The following is a 17,679-nucleotide window of genomic DNA, read 5'->3' as shown; positions in this document are numbered from 1 at the left end:
AAATAAGTTGTAGTGTGAAAGAAATTTTAAGCTATGGACCCTTTCCAACATAAAAGCATTGCTACATTTGAAAGATGAAAAAGTTAAAAAGTAGAAAACAACAGAAATGTAAATTGGCAGCACCCAGAAAGGCATGACAAAGAATACAAGCATACATAACTCAGAGAGAGGGATGTGGGGTGCAACCGGGGGCACGTGGGTGCACAGTGGGTTTAGGGGGTGGGGGCATGGCATGGCCTTCGCCTTCCAAGGCACAAGATCACTGTGTGTCTTGACTCTTCTAGCCTTCTCCTCTCCCTTCCCCCTGCCACATACAGATGTTTCCATTTTTGGGTTCTCTGATGTGCATATTCCCCACTCATAACCACATCAATATGAAGCATGAAAAGGGAAGCTTTCAGGCGGAGGAACACCCCCAGTTGTATTAATGTAGCCCATATTTTTCTTTTCTTTTCTTTTCTTTTTTGTCTGGACTTTTCTTCAAAAAATCAGCAGCCATCTGATTGAAACCCAGATCATTGAGGCTTCAAATTAAGGTGGATTCGGAAACAGTGAACAGGATTTGTGAATGATTTGGAGTGTTAGCATAATTATCATGGTCCAAGGATCTTTATTCGGTGTGTCCCAGTACAGGATTGACTCAATCATGTCTGTGCCCCTCATGCCCATTTTTTGCAGACTATTAAGCAATATGCTGTAATGATACACATCTCTTCATCTGCCCCAACATTGGGTGCGGAAATCGAAATCCCAGAAATTTGTTAATTTGTTTTTACCAAAAATTGGTAGTTGAAATGTAAAAACTTTGATTGAGTCATGATCTTGAGGGAAGAGTGAAAGACCAGGCTCACATGAGGAATCTGTTAAGACTATGACCCTAGATTGTCTTCTTGTTCAAGGAAGAAAGGGTGATAAAATATCACTTCAGCTTTGGGGTTTTTGTGCAACAAAAGGTGTTATTTTCCATTATAGACATGTGAACTGAATTTGGTCTGTTTTGAAATTTCATTTCATATAAATTTATTCATTGATAATCACTTTGCAATTAGCCAACTGGGAACCAAAAGATGAACAAAAAAGGAAGATTTGAAGACCCAAAAAAACTGTGATGGGACCCATTTGCCAGAAGGGCCAAGAAAAAAGAGCCCCTCCAGTGCTCCTGTGCCTGTCAACAAGCCCGACTACATAAACCCCTCTACCCCCCTCCATCACTTGGCCATCACTCTCCTTTGCATCATTCTCTCTTTCAGGCATTTTCACAAACACTCCCCGCACGAAACGTTTTCTTTCCTTTCTTTAATAACTCTAACATGGCCAGACCTCAGCAGCGATATCGAGGCGTCCGACAGAGGCATTGGGGCAGTTGGGTCTCTGAAATTCGCCACCCACTTCTGTAAGTTAAAACACATGAACATGTACATGTTTCGGTTTCGGTTTCGTTCACGTTTCGGTGATCACTTCCAAGTTGCTAATTGAAACGTTTCGGGTTTGTGCAGGAAGACAAGAATTTGGCTGGGCACATTCGAAACGGCGGAGGACGCTGCTCGGGCCTATGACGAGGCGGCGAGGCTCATGTGTGGTCCGAGGGCGAGAACCAACTTCCCTTACAATCCCAACGCCTCCCAGTCGTCGTCTTCCAAGCTTCTTTCAGCTACTTTAACTGCCAAGCTGCATAGGTGTTACATGGCCTCACTTCAGTTAACCAAACAATCCCTGCATGAGCCTCAAAAGCCACCGACTTCCCATGTCGCCACAACCACCAGCATTGCGGGGAAAGTTGGGGAATCAGGCCAGTGGTCGCCGGAGAAAAGACCGGTGACAGTGCAGCAGCCTGAGGCCAATTGGGTTGTGAAGAAAGTTCAAGTGGACAGCAACACCCAGCAGTTCAAACCTCTTGAAGATGATCACATACAGCAAATGATTGAGGAGTTGCTTGACTATGGTTCCATCGAGCTCTGCTCAGGCTCCATAATGTAGTCTAAAGAACATCTCAAAACACCCAATTCTGCTCCTCTTCTCTCTCTGTATTCCTACTATGCTAATGCCACTCATTTTGCTAATCTTTAACCCCATTTTTCTCAGCCATTTTCAAGCCTTTTAGCCTTGTAGGTCGTCTCCCAGTTGCCAGAATTTATCTTCAAAAATGAACCCATCTGCGGATGCTGTATGTACAGTTATGATATAAGATCTTAGCATGTGCACTCTATCTAGCCTTTCTTCATTTGTACCCCCATGCAATCAATTCCCAGGAAATTCAACAATTCCTGACTTTCATGGCTGTATTTTCAGGGCTCTTGTGCCTGCTTGTTTGAAAAGAAAGGGTACTTTTATTCAAAAGTCACAAGCTTGAATACAGAACCCATCCTTCCCTCTTCACCAGCTCAAATGGGGTTGAAAAGAAAGGACCCATTTGCAGTGCAATTGCCTTGTCACACTTCCTTTCATTTCAAAAGCTATATTATTAGTTTTGAGGTTAAAATATTAAAATCCCATTAAGATCATCCAGTGTAGTATCTTGTAAGAGAGTCTTTAGGAAGAAGCATTTCCAAAAATTTGTCACTGCTTTATTTTGAAAAGTTCCCTCTCAACAAAATTGACAGGAATGGTGGTTTGTGACAATTCAGTTTGGGAATAGTCCCATTTTTCCATTCCAAACTAGCGAATTGTATGGAAGGAACTTTAGTGACTTTACTGAAAGAGAGAACGACTGAATTGCTAAAATACCCCTGCATTTTAGCTGAGACATTGATAGTAGGAGTACATTATCATTTATCAATGTTAAGGGAATGCAAAGGGCATTTTCTTTCTTATGATTAAAGCAAAGAATATAGTCCTAAAATGCCCTGCTTTTGGGCATGATGCAGAGGACACCCCCTGCCTTTCATTCTCTGATTGAATTGTCACCAATCACTAGATGACCAACACAAAAACACTTTGGCCCTCAAAGGAATTTCTTCTGAAAAGTGCAACATTCTACCACTCAGTGGATCGATATAGGTTTCCACACTAAAATTAGGGCAAAGGAATATCATCTTTGAGCTGAAAATGGGATCATAAAGTTGAAGCCCTGCAATAAAAAAAATTGAGAATAATTCTCTAATCAGGAGTCAATTTTAAGATGCTATCTTAATCAGGCACAGGGGAACTTATTCAGTTTCTATAGCAAGTAGAATTTGAACACAATTTTTTGTTTTGTTTTGTTTTTGTTTTTTTGTTTGGTTTTTTTTTTTTTTTTTTTTTTGGGTCTGGTGAGAAGGAAAAAGGCTCCAGTTTTTCATTTGTTGAATGTATGAAAGAAAAAAGGTTACTTTTTTGAATTTTTGGGTTCGTTTCAGCAGAGGCAGGTTTTTGGTTGGGATTGCTGATGCTAAAGAAAAGGGACACTGAATGTGATTGAGTGGAAGTTGTTTTAATGATTTTATAGGCCCCCATCTCTCTCTCTCCACCACCCTAACATAATTCCAAATGAATGAAATACAAAAATCATTCAATTCATCATTCTAATAGAAGCTTGGATTTTTGGTTGATTTTGGAGGGTTAGGATGGGTTCATGGGTTCATGAGTTCAACTTATACACTGGCTTATTCAACAGATTGCTATGCAGAGAAAGGAAGATTTTTTTTTTTTTTTGGGATCTCTACCAATCATATGATTCAAAACCCAGTTGAATGGTTACTTCCTTTTCCAAGATGTGGTGATTATAAATGGGTTAACTTTTACCTAATTTGCCACCTTTAATCCCCTAGTTTTTTATAGTCTCTGTTTTCCTCTTCTGGAATAATATGGAGGAGACTTCTGGCTATGACTTGAGAATGGATCAGATGGGGCACTTCAGCTGAATTTTCTACTAATTTTCCATATGGGTTCTCTTCTAAACAACAAACCCAATGTCTATCACATACCCTAACGGTAAAATTGGCCATATCCACCAAGGTGGCTCAACCCACTGCAGATTTGTAAAGCCCTAATTCTCCTCTCCTTGCATGCATCTGGGCTTGATTAAATGGAAAGTAAATCCTGAAAAAGGAGAATCATGGCTTTTATATGGTGATCAATTACCCTAATGTTGGTGTGCTATGGAGGGCATGATTTTTTGCTACAAGAAAAGGTACTTATCTTCTTGTGCTAGTTGCTGCTTCAATAGCAGTTTGAGTACCCAAGAGCCATATATTATATGTTTGGTATCATAGAAAAAAAAAATGGCCTTTTCCTCCCATTGTTTTATTGTTTTTAAAGTTATGTGTTTGCTTTTATGTAATTTGGTGTCCCATCTCTCAATGAAACTTCATGATTATTCACCTGTTTGGAAATTGATTTTGTTCCCCACAACCATCAAAAACTAAAGTTGTTTACTCTCATGATTTTGTTTTTCAACTTTTGATTCAGCAAAGTTGATTAAAATCATGGCATGCTAGTGAGTTTACCATCATGAACTGTTTGAACTTTGTGGCCCTATTCAACTACCACTTCCCTCATCTCAACATTTCTGTTACAATCTTACCATTCTCAACCTACTAAGTGGTCAACTAAAAGGAAGAGAATGTGAAAGTTGGAGGATTAAATTAATAGTCCTTAACCGTAAAATTTGGTAACCTTCTCAAAAACAACGGTAAGAAAAAACACTCATGGAAAACCGTTTTCTATCGTTATCACAAACAAAATTTTGTTTGGGTACTCAACTATGAAATGAAAACCAGTTTTATCACTCTAAATGTTATATAAAAAATAATTAAAAATAAATAAACTCTTAAAGTCTTATTTGGTAACTGTTTTGGAAAACTGTTGTCTATGTTTGATATAATAAATATCTATTTGATAATTTGAAATATTTTTTATTTATTTTTAATATTTTTAAAAATAATTTTTATATCTAGTATTTTATTTTTAATCATTTTACATGTTTATATAATTATATTTTAAAACAACTCTTAAAAAATAAATAAAAATAACTAAAAAATGTTCTTTAAAAACACTATGTTTTATCTTGTAAAAAAAAAAAAAAAACAAAAAATAGTTTTCCTGTTATCCAACATGTTTTCATGTTTTTTTTAAAAAAAAAAACAAAAAACTGTTCTTGAAAACAATTACCAAACAAGCTCAAAAAACGATTTTCCGCATTCAAAAGTTTGTCTGATGTGTTTCTTGAGTTAAAAAGTTGTTTCAAAAAACAGTTTCAAGACAGTTTAGTTTTTACCTCTTCATCAAATGGCACACTCGGGTGAATAACTTATCGCTTTTTAGCTACTTTTAAACTATGCTTTTGGATTTATATAATTAGCTTGAATTCATAGTGATGGATTAAGGACTAGAAGAAAAAGGTAGTGCACGCCAAAAAAAAAATCAAAGAATGATGTCCCTAGTAGGGAATTACTTTGGACTAGTTTGTTAGTATGTCTGCTGGTATGTAATTTGATATGACTTCGGTTGATAAAATGTGGGTGGTGGCAAAAATTAGGTCAATTGACTGCATTTGAGCTTTTCTCTAAAGTTGATGCTGGTACAATAGTGAATGCTTCATTAATCATTCTTACTTAAGCTTGCTTGTTTTCTTGTCTAAAGTCTAGTATGGCCTTAGTATGGTCTATTTTTTAAATATAAAAAGTAAAAAATTAAATTAAATTTTATACAAAATATTAATCCCAAATTGAATTTTTGTATTTATTTCTAAAAATTAAATCCTACCTCAGGGCTAGGGAGAATGAAGTAAATTGATTTCAAATAATTCCAAAATTTAAAAGAAAAAAAAAAAGAACATTGGCTCTTAAATAAGTAGAAATTTGTGGATATTTTTTTTTATAATTACTAGAATGAGTAGTGGGGTTTGAATGATGAGAGTTATTTTTGCTTGAAAAAGGTGTCTAAAGATGGGATCAATGAAGAGATGAATTCCATACATGTTGAAAAGGATGGATGAATGGATGGGTGGATGGATGGATGGATGACAGCCCATAAATTTACATTAAATTTAATTAAAATGTAAATTTGCATAAATTTAGGTAGTGTATTGTAAAGGACTTCCCTTGGATTGCACACTAACTGAAAAAGGGGAGAGGAGCTAAGAGTCAAAGGATAGATCTTCTTGAGAAGGAAAAGCAGTCAAAGCCAATCATGGTGTATCCAAATCATGGTGTATAGAATCTCATGTGGAAATGTTGGAGGGGGAGACAATCATATGGCTTCAAAAATCCTTCCCATATACCCTAATTTTTATATTAATGGAATTCCATATTTAATTGGGTTTTCTCCATCCTTTGTTTTAGTTTAGATGCCTTGGATCAAGTGAGTCATGCAAAAATCCAAAAGGCAACAAGCTTTGTTTGGGAGTGAAGAAAAAAAAAGAAAAGAAAAGTTTGGTGGCCTACTCCCCGAAAAGCCAAAATACTTTCAACCGGTTTTGGAGCACAAAAACTTTATATATTAGTATTGGGAGCCATAGACAAGACCTAAACCGGATAGTTTCTATGTCCTTTAGAGTTTTTGGTAGACGGGTATGTCTCACAATCTCTCTTGTTTCTCTCCCTCCCCATCCCTTCACATGGGAAACATTTGCATGTTGAAGTCCACATGCCTCTAACCACTCCCCCCCTTCCTCTTCTTCTAAGTGACAAAGATAGATGGGGGTCCATGTGCCCTGACTTCTATCTTCCATTCAATCTTCCACATGTGACTCATATACATTGGATATATATCTTAAATGTAACCGCCACATCCACATCTCATAAATCAATATATATATATATCCACATATAAATGCATGTACATGACTAGTCTAGAAGACCACGACCCTAACTTGAAGAATTCATAGAAGCTAATAGATGTGCCATATCTGTCATTCAATTGTTTTTTCCTTACTTCTTTTAAGTCATTTTTGTGATCTAGATAGATTAACGAACTCACATGATTGACATAACATTGAATCGGTTTTAGTCTCAATCTCAAAGAGTCTCGAGTAAAACTTAAAATTCATCGAACATTGAATCAATATCAATCTCAATCTCAATTTCAAAGGGTCTCGAATAAAACTTAATATTTAACAATATTAAATCAGTTCATGTCTTGATCTCAAAAGGTCTCAAGTAAATTTTAATATTTAATATTTAAACTTTAAGTTATTAAATTAATTTATCGAACATCCAATCAATCTTCATCAACAATTAAATTCGAAGTTGATTCCAGCAAACACGGAAACTAATAAGAAAATGAAACATGGAGGTTTCTTTGCAAACAAACAATTTTAATAAAAGATTTGTGAACAGTGAATAAGATATGAATTTTTAAAACCAATCATTTTCAATCATATTAGGCATGTTATTGTGTACATTTTTAATTAAACCAATCCTATTTACTTTAAAATATACTTAAATATTGGACCCACTTACACCGGCCAAATTTGATGGAATTTGGGTGTATTTAAAATTTGCAGAAAAAAAATATTAATTTAAAAAAAAATTATTAATTTTTTAAAAAAAATGTTGAATGTACATGAAATGAAATAAATAGGGTGAAATTAGGTCACAAAATGTGATAGTTGAAGGGAGTTATTGAGCAGAGCAAGATATTTTGTCCCTTTAGGGGTATGCCTTTTGGATTGATGAAAAATAGAAAGAAAATTGAATGGTGAGGGGCTGAACCAGTGATAAGAAAGCATGGATAGAAAGTGGAGTGGAAGGAAGATTTAATAGAGAGTGTTGGGGATGAGAGGATTACAGCAGAGAGAACATGCCTTTTTGTGGGGATTGCTGCTGCTGAATAAAAGGGACATTCACTATGATGATTGAGTGTCTGGTTTTTCAATCATTTTGAACCCCACTTTTTCCCACCCACCCGCCAATTACCATGCCACTATTTCTTATTCCATTGCATCTAATCTTCTAATCAATCCATTTTTAAATGTATTTTTACTAGTTAATCAAGTTTATGCTCTTTCTACTATTATAAAAAAAATAAAAATAAATAAGGGTATGCCCATCTCATTTAAAATAGAAAATTATTTTTAAAAATTTATAACATTGTTTACTATTATTTTTTTGAAATAATTTTTAAAAATAAAGTGAAACCGTATATTAAAACCAAAAGAAAAATGAGTTTATTTTATTATGTTTTCTGAAACTTGTTTTTAAATTAAAAAATAAAAAATAATTTGTAAAAACAAGTTTCAAAAAATATGATTAAACAAGCCTAAAATTCTTCTTTTTAAGTTTGGTGGTAAATTCAAGTTCTTAATATTAAGATTACTTTTAAAAGCTGTTTTTAAAAGTAGTTTTTATTATTTTAATTTAAAAACATGTTTGTCCGAATTATGAGAGAAAATAATTTTTTAAAAATAAATTATTTTTTAGAATAAAGTTTAGTTATTTTAGCATTGTCACTAATGATTGAAAATATAAAAAATATTTTAAAACTATTTTTTTATATTGAGTTTTCAAATATGAGTTTATTTTTTAAACATCCGAGGATTGGTTTTAACTTTTAACAACTATTAACGAAAAAAAAGGGAAAAAATAAACAAAAAATCTAACTTTTCCGTATATTTGTAAATAAAATTATATTTTTTTTCCCCACGGTCAGAATTGGTGTGTAAATAAATTTGCCATAATTTTATTACACAAAGCAATAAGTCGGGCCAGGCAGGGTTTGGTGTGTTCATTTGAATCAAAGGCCTAGGCCCAGGGTCCGTCTGTCTTGGGCCTGATTTTAGCCTGGGCGAGAACTGAGTGATTTCGGGTGTAAAATCTGGGCCTCCAATTAATATTTGATGGCCCAACAATGTCCCAGTCCTGCATGTTTTCCAAATTATTATTTTTCAAAAAATAAGTTTCTAATAGTTTTAAATTTTATATTGCAGTTATGACTATTTTTGTCTTTTTAAGTAAAATAAAAACAAGAAGTGCTTCCAAACGGCCTGGAAACTAAAAACGGGCTTGAAACATTTGGGCCAGTATCCTGGGCCAAGGTAGAGAGTTAACAGACCAGGTCCAACACTAAGCTACCCTTGGACCTCAACGGACTTACTCATAATTACAGACCAACATGAGCCCAACTTCACCACAATAACTTTTTATTTTCCTGACCCACTAGCAAAATGTCAAAAAAAAAAACCAATACTGAAAATAAAAAACAAATGACTGTAAAAATAAAGTGTGATCATGCTAAATAATTAATCATATTCTTAAACTAAACAAACACTATAAATTGATCCGAAATTTGAACTTAGTAATAGATAGATTTGACTATTAACAAGCCATTAAAAATTAATATTGACTGAAGTAATTAAAAAATTTCTCAATCTCATGGATGAGATGAAAGGCATCCTTGATGTCATATTTATTTTAATACAACTCCTCTTTCATTGTTGTTATAATTTGGTCCATACAAAATGTCGTCAAAATTAAGTTGTTAAATTAAGTTATTAAGCAGTGAGTTTCATTAAGTTTATCATGTTACTTCCACCCCTCTTTCTTTGTTACAATTTCATCCACACAAAATGTGGTCGAAATTAAGTTGTTGGGTAGAGAGTTTCTTTAAGCGTAACATGTTACGTCCTATGAAAAGACAAATAGAGAATGAAATGAACAAAAAGACTTAAACTTAATACCTCTAATTAATGAGAGTGGTGAATGCATTTTTGTTTTAGCGTTAGAATTAAAGATCTTGCTATAGTGCGTACAAAGATGAGATTGATATAAATCCATCTATAATTTGTATCTACAAAGATTTACATGTAAATATACATATAAATAGTATTCTTATTTTATTTCTTTACTACACCCAACAATCAAACTAAAGTGGTAACGTGTAATAGCTTAGCTTTTGCGCTAGGCATTCAGTCTGTTACTTATTTTGTTCTCTATGACCACCCTTTATAATAACATCAATCTATTCTTAATGAGCGACCAATCTTACATCCTTCTTTGTTATGATAATCTATTTAATTTGAGTAATTATGACATGCTTGATTCTAGTTATGAACCCTTTTGTCTTTGGATATAAATATGCATTGTTGATATATGTTATAAAGTTGAATTAGATTAGGTTTGGGTTTATTAATTAAGATAGGAGCATTTGCTTTCTTTAGAAAGAATCTCAATTCAATACCAAATGCTTAGTGTGAAAACCATATACATCCATCTACTTTTGATGTGGACTGCATAAAGATATGAAATCAAAATTATCATCTAACTCTACATAATGGTAAAAAAAACTCATAATTTTAGGGTTATTTTCATAATTACTCATAAATTTAAAGATATTTGTAATTACTCATGATGTTAGGGATATTTCTATAACTATTCATAATTTGTGAGATTCTTTTTACGATTATTCATAATTGAAAGCATTATTAAAAAATTACTCATGAATTGAAAGGTATGTTCACAATTTAAGGGTTTATTTTTTTATTTCATTTTATTTTATAATTATTCATAGTTTGATGAGTTGTTTCACAATTAGTCATAAGGGTTTTTTTTTGCAATTACTCATAGTATGCCTTGAGAATCTACTACTTTCAAACCTGATAAGGAGAGTACCTAGTTAGAGGATGGAATATCTAGAACCTTAAAAAATTGAGCACTTTCCATTTTTTTTTTCTTTTTTATCATTCTCAAATCAAAGAGAAGGTTATTCTTTTTACCAAATATATGTGGATCAAATCACGATCTTATAATAAGAATAACATATCTTTCTTGATCAATCTTTTTGCCCCTCATTCTTCAAGAATTAGAAATGTCATTTTTAAGTTTGAATTTGCTCATTTAAATATGTTTTATTTAAAGGCTTAGAATATGCATGTTTTTTTGGTTTTTTATTGAAAGTAATTTGTTTTCAGAATTTATGATATTTATTTTTTTGTTTTTTCATGACTTATTATAAACTTTTTACTAAATAGAAAAAACCAAAATATTTAACTTTTTTCTAAATAGAAAAAGGAATATATTGATTTTTATTTTTACTTTTTAATACTTAATATAAATAAAATACTATAAAAAACAAACAACTTAATATTTAACACTATTAAACATTAAGGTTCTATTTAGAATTAAGTGAAAAAAACAAACACCACCTTAGTCTTTCAAATAAAATGACAAATTTTTTTTTTTTTTTTGAAGGAAAGTTAAGGTTCATCGATAAAAGAGCTCAATATCGATCTTAAAAACCTTGACTCTCCATATGCACATAATTCAATTAAAAATTTCAAAGAGTATGAAAATGGAAATATCAAAAGTATAATTGCATAGCTGCAAGGTAAACTAAAAGACAGAAAAAATTAAGGCCTATATATCAGAGAAGATGGAACACTATTTTGTCGTTTGTTTCTTCAACCTAGGCTCAAAGATGCTAAATATATTGATTATGGAATTGGAATAGAGCCTCCTTTTGTTTCTTTTAAGTCTTCAAACTATTTCATCTCTTCTTGAATGTTCTCTAACTTCAGTTTGATTTTATCACTTTTTGGCATCATGACAAGTGACTTCTCTAAGAGCTCTTCACACTTCTTATTCATGACATAAAGTTTCTCCTACAACTTCAAAGATCACTACTCCTCCTAGCCTTTGGCCTCTTACATCTCTTTTAATATGAGATTTTTCTTCAATAAAAGTGTACTCTTCTTAGAGTTCTATATCTCCAACTCTGTAAATCTTGCTTTTAGATTGGGAAATATGGTTAGAATCTCCAATAAGTAATCAAGTCTTAACTAGCACTTAATTACAATAATAGAGAGCTTGAAAATAAAAAGGAAAATTGATTGTCGGTAAAAGCTTTAACACAAGTAGTCATGTAGGCATAAAAACCCTTCTTAAGAGAAAGGGTTCAGTACAAAGAAGCTTCGATCTTAACTTGGTTGCCTTATTTGTATTAATATTTATCTGAGCATTCAACACTATATTACTTGTATTTGTACATGACTTGGGTACTTTTAGAATTACATGAAAGATCCAAAACATGAGTCCCTTATATGACAATGAGTTATTCACAAATTTAAGCAATCTATTTGAGATTATAATGCACTATCTTTTTAATTGAAATGATGATTTGTCTTAGTTATCAGGATGAGTTTCCTATAATAAGTGCATTAGTGTGTATGGTTACACATTGAATAGACTTACAATGAATCATGACATTAGTTATTAAGTGGTCTCCAATGGCTTTAACTTATGAATGAGACCCTAAGGTGGTTATATATTATTGATAAATTATGTCAATGTTAATTAAAACAAGTGTTAATTTGAGAATAGTTTTTTTTTTTATCAAAATTAATTTTTGGATAAAATACTCTCATAAAAGTTTTAAAATTTTCAAGATCATATTTTCCTATTATACCAGGCTTCCAATTAAGAAATAAATATTTTTAGAAACTCTAATACAAAGTAATTTATTCATCAAAGTAATTATTAAAGTTGTAAAACTTTTAATTAAATCAAAAGATTAAGTGAGAGAGAGTACAGTGGGTTGTTCCTAGGAACCAACGAGATTGACTCACACCCAATTATGTAAATAGTGTTCACTATAGATCCAAAGAGATTTTTACGGTTTTAAAATGCATTTACAAGGTTAAAAGTAACTCATACATATATAGCATCATAAACTTTTTCTTTTATCTGATATGAGACATCATAATCATCTCATGTAAACACAATGTCCTTATTGTGTTCTACAAGACTGTGGGACTAAACGAATAGACACCTCTCACGGGGCTAAACAAACCCCTACACTAGGGTCGAGGATCACCAATGATACCATTTGTAATGACTCACATCTAACCATCTACTTTGAGTCCAAAGGAATGTCTATCTATTTGGCCCTATAATCGTATGTTCACTATAGATCTAAAGGGGTCCTCACAACTTTAAAATGTGTCTACAAGACTAAGAGTAATTTATATATATATAGCATTGAAAACCTTTTTCCTTATTTGATATAAGACATCACAATCATTTTATGCAAACACAATTTCTTTATTGTATCCCATAAAACTATGAGGCTAAACATATTGACACCTCTCATGAGGCTAAACAAATCCCTACATTAGGGTTGAGGATCACTAATGATACCATTTGTAATGACCCACATTTAATCGTCTACTTTGAGTCCAAAGGGGTGTCTATTTGTTTGGCTTCGTAATCTTATGAAACACAACAAAGACATTGTATCTGCATGAGAAGAGTGATTGTAATATCCCACATCAAATAGAGAAAAAAGTTTTTAACGCTATATATGTATGAGTTCTTCTTAACCTTGTAAACATGTTTTTAAGTCATAAAAACTTCCTTGAACCATAGTGGATAATAATAATATGGTTTGATATAAGTCATTCATTAATACTTTGGTTCAATAATTTGATACAATATAAATTTTATTTTTATTTTTATTTTTCCTATCTACCCAAATTGGTTAATTTATTTAAATGATAGGAAGGGTGAAACCAAATCAACCATGTTTAAACTATGAAAATTTATTTCTAATTATTCTTCAAATTTTTCTCAGTTGTTGCCCTCACAAAATTTTCTTAGTGCCACTAGTAATAATAACTTCTCGTATGATTGAATCATCATGATCATAGATGTAGGATAGTGGGGCAACCCAATATTCTATATTAACACATGTGGGAAAAATAAATAAATAAATAAAAATAGTAAGAAAAAAGATGGGATAAGTAAGACGTTAGAAATGAACTTAAAACCTAAGAGCCAAGGCTTGCAAGCCATCTCCATACACCTTTCGCTACAATGGTCTCCTCTACTGTCTTCCAATCGCCGCGTTTCTCTTTCTCCTCCGCCACCAAATCCACCGCCAAACCCATCACCACCGCCGCCGCCGCCGTCGTCCATTTTCCCATCAGAGCCTGCTCATCCACCGAGGCGGCTGGCTCTATCAAAACCCACCACCGCCGCCCCGCGGATGAGAACATCCGCGACGAGGCCCGCCGCCAGTCCTCGGGAAACCACCATGGCTTCTCTGCTGTTTACGTCCCCTTCAATGCTGATCCCTCCTCCACGGAGTCCTACTCCCTCGATGAGATCGTCTACCGCTCGCGCTCCGGCGGCCTCCTCGACGTCAGCCATGATCTCGACGCTCTCAAGAAGTACGATGGCCAGTACTGGCGCTCCCTGTTCGACTCCCGCGTAGGAAAAACCACCTGGCCCTACGGCTCCGGCGTCTGGTCCAAGAAGGAGTGGGTACTTCCCGAGATCGACAGCGACGACATCGTCAGCGCCTTCGAAGGTAACTCCAACCTATTCTGGGCCGAACGTTTCGGTAAACAGTTTCTGGGTATGAACGACTTGTGGGTCAAACACTGTGGCATTAGCCATACCGGAAGTTTCAAGGATCTGGGCATGACCGTTTTGGTCAGCCAAGTTAACCGATTGCGAAAAATGAACCGCCCTGTTGTCGGCGTCGGTTGTGCCTCGACGGGGGACACCTCCGCTGCCCTCTCCGCCTACTGCGCGGCGGCGGGGATTCCCTCGATTGTGTTCCTACCCGCTAATCGGATTTCGATTGCGCAGCTGGTGCAGCCGATTGCGAATGGGGCGTTTGTGTTGAGCCTTGACACTGATTTTGATGGGTGTATGCAGTTGATCAGGGAGGTCACTGCTGAATTGCCGATTTACTTAGCGAATTCGTTGAATAGTTTGAGGCTTGAGGGGCAGAAGACGGCTGCAATCGAGATTTTGCAGCAGTTTGATTGGGAAGTGCCGGATTGGGTGATAGTTCCTGGTGGAAATCTTGGTAACATTTACGCCTTTTACAAAGGTTTTCACATGTGCAAAGAATTGGGACTTGTTGATAGGATTCCTAGGCTCGTTTGTGCTCAGGCTGCAAATGCCAATCCCCTTTATCTCCATTACAAGTCAGGTTGGGGAGAGTTTAAACCAGTGAAGGCCAACACTACTTTTGCCTCTGCCATTCAGATTGGAGATCCTGTTTCTATAGATAGGGCTGTTTATGCGCTCAAGAACTCAGATGGGATTGTGGAGGAAGCCACTGAGGAGGAGTTGATGGATGCCACGGCTAAAGCTGATTCCACTGGCATGTTCATATGTCCTCATACTGGGGTTGCATTGACTGCATTGTTTAAGCTTAGGGAGAGTGGGGTAATAAGGCCTACAGATAGGACTGTGGTGGTTAGCACGGCTCATGGTTTGAAGTTTACGCAGTCCAAGATTGATTATCACTCGAAAGACATTCCAGACATTGCTTGCCGGTTCGCTAACCCACCAGTGCAAGTGAAGGCTGATTTTGGGTCAGTTATGGATGTCTTGAAGAAGTACTTGTTAAGTAGGGACCCTAGGTGTTAGACCCCAAATAAGCATTATAAGTTGGGCTTGTGTACTCTTCTAATTATTTGGGCTAGTGCTTGGTAGTGTTGTTTCGTTGTATTTGCTTTGTTATGGGATGCCTTCTTGTAGAACTAGGAACCGTTTTGGTATGTCGTATTCGAGAAGAAGAAACCATTTGTAAGGCTGCATTGCCCCTCTTGGATACAATTATGATTATCTGAATTTGATGAGAGTTCTCTCAATGAGCTTTTGGCATCTTGTCTGATTATTTAAAAGGCGCTATATGCTCAAATAGTTTCTGATAGATCACAGAGCAAGTCTGGATGTTGATCTGCTTTTTCTTTTCATGTGTTTACTTTGTTGAGTAATGGAATAAAATGTGTCTCAAGTGTCAATGCCATTTCAACTGTTAATCACAATTTTTTGTTGACGAGTGGAAAACTAACCAGCATTCCACCATCTTCATCTGAGTTGCCTTGTAGTATTTCACAATGGTATTTGCTTTAAAATCGTTAAATAATTTTCTCATCAAAATTTGCTTTGATTTCCCTGTTGAAATGATTCCTGGAACTAGCTGTAGCAAATACACCTTCTCTTTGGGAAAAATGGAAAAAGTCCATGTAAAATGTTGAGATGCATGCATGTCTTACAATTTACATTCTTTTTCCACTCAGATCAGAGGATATGTCATTGCAAAGACATTGTAGTTGTTATCATTCTCCAAATTCATTGTGTTATTGAGAGGTAGTACGTGTTCCAGGATTGGAAGAAGGAATCAAATTTCAATACTTACCATGATCTGAAGACTAGGACTCCAGAAAGATAAATGACACCGTGTAAACTTTGATGGCATTAATCACCCCTTGCTGGAACTTTGGGAACATGAGTGAGGCATAAAAAATCGGTATGCACAACTCTTTTTCTCTCTGTTATGAAAATTTTGGTTTACAAGAATTTGGGTTAAGTTGAAATGCAGGCGTGGGATTGTGCAGCTGAAAGTTTATATCCCAGGCATGGATAACCTTTTGCCCAGAAAATGGATTTTTCATACTGAGGATTCCAGTTTTCCACCAAAAACATTATACTCTCTAGTCTTCATTATGATCTACAAACCAGCTAATTCAAGCTTGAAGAAGAAAATTGACCCCTCAAAGAATAATTGATACCTCTTCTCACAGGGATGACCTACTGTATTGAGTGATTTACTAACACTAATGATTGTAATGGTTTAGAGCAACCTCTGATGAAAAGAATTATGTATGCATGTAGAAATTGATTGTACTCATGGTTTTGAACTGTTACAGTGATAACAGCGTGATTTGTAGTTACATATAACCTATTCTTTTCCTGGTTTCTAATTATCTCAAAGAAATTTTTCTTTACTGCTTTAGCCATACTTTCACCTTTTAAACATGCCACCTTCAAGGTAACCCTAGAAGTGCTATCAGAGTTTAATGCATTGTCTAATATGCGAGCTATCCGAGAAACAGTTAATGGGACCTTAAGACTCTTTATTTTGAGGAATCTTCAATCATGTCAACTTATTTGGTGGCTGTTGTTGCCTTGTTGGTTTATTTGATCATATTGAAGATAAAACAGCTGATGGTATGCATATAAGTATGATGATATATTGTTTTATCTTATAGAATCGAATTTTTGTTCTTTAAATTCTTTGACCATTTATGCTGGGATCAATGTTCGGGCATACTGTCCTGTTGGTAAGGCTGATCAAGAGAACTTTGCTTTGGATGTCACTGTAAAGACCCTTGATATGTATACAGAGTAAGTGTGTTAAATTCATTTACTTAAATATTGTGATTGTATGAACCAAATGATGCAAATGAAAGAACATTTTTTTAGTGTATTAAAGCAATCCACCACGGTGTAGTTTAACAAAGAGAAAATGAAAAAGACAGACTAGATTGCTGAAATTTTATTGGGTTTGGCAGTTCTTTTCTTGGGGAGGGAAGTGTGTTCCTTTGCTGTCCTTGATAATCAATGTTACAAAAATGAGGGCCTATTCTCTTATTTCCTGCATTAGAAACTAAACTAGTGCTCTGTTATGAACTTGAAAATATGTCAAGAGCCAATGAAACATGTCAAATTAACCTATAACTCTTCGGATATTAACAGGATGCTTGATCCAATGTCCTTGGAAGCTCTTACTTTTAGTTTACCTTTCAGCCTTTTACTCCAGTGGTTGGTAGCCCCTTTCCTATCCAGGACAGTTTACATTCTGTTATTAGAAGCCTTCTTCTTCTTCTTCATTTTTTTTTATAAACAAACAGAGAATTCATTGAAAGAGAGTAAATGAAAGGGGGCGCACCCTAAGTATACCGGAAGTATACACGCTCACACACAAAAAAAAACAAAAACAAAACAAAGAATACCAACAAGTATC

The 17,679-nt window shown here is 34.6% G+C and overlaps 2 protein-coding genes across 2 annotated transcripts; both read left to right on the top strand.

The window, feature by feature from the left end:
• Positions 1-1,206: 1,206 nt before the first annotated feature.
• LOC117912245 (protein PPLZ02) lies at positions 1,207-2,353 on the top strand. Its single transcript, XM_034826758.1, has 2 exons — positions 1,207-1,393; positions 1,497-2,353. Exons 1-2 carry the CDS (start codon positions 1,311-1,313, stop codon positions 1,975-1,977), a joined length of 564 nt encoding a protein of 187 aa, XP_034682649.1. The 5' UTR covers positions 1,207-1,310; the 3' UTR covers positions 1,978-2,353.
• An 11,331-nt stretch (positions 2,354-13,684) lies between these two features.
• LOC117913081 (threonine synthase, chloroplastic-like) lies at positions 13,685-15,673 on the top strand. Its single transcript, XM_034827988.1, has one exon. The coding sequence runs from the start codon at positions 13,725-13,727 to the stop codon at positions 15,294-15,296; it is 1,572 nt and encodes a 523-aa protein (XP_034683879.1). The 5' UTR covers positions 13,685-13,724; the 3' UTR covers positions 15,297-15,673.
• Positions 15,674-17,679: the final 2,006 nt, after the last annotated feature.

This window comes from Vitis riparia, chromosome 4, assembly GCF_004353265.1.
Source record: "Vitis riparia cultivar Riparia Gloire de Montpellier isolate 1030 chromosome 4, EGFV_Vit.rip_1.0, whole genome shotgun sequence".
Taxonomy (NCBI): domain Eukaryota; kingdom Viridiplantae; phylum Streptophyta; class Magnoliopsida; order Vitales; family Vitaceae; genus Vitis; species Vitis riparia.
The sequence above is the reverse complement of the archived record's forward strand: the minus strand, read 5'-3'. Positions and strand labels throughout refer to the sequence as shown.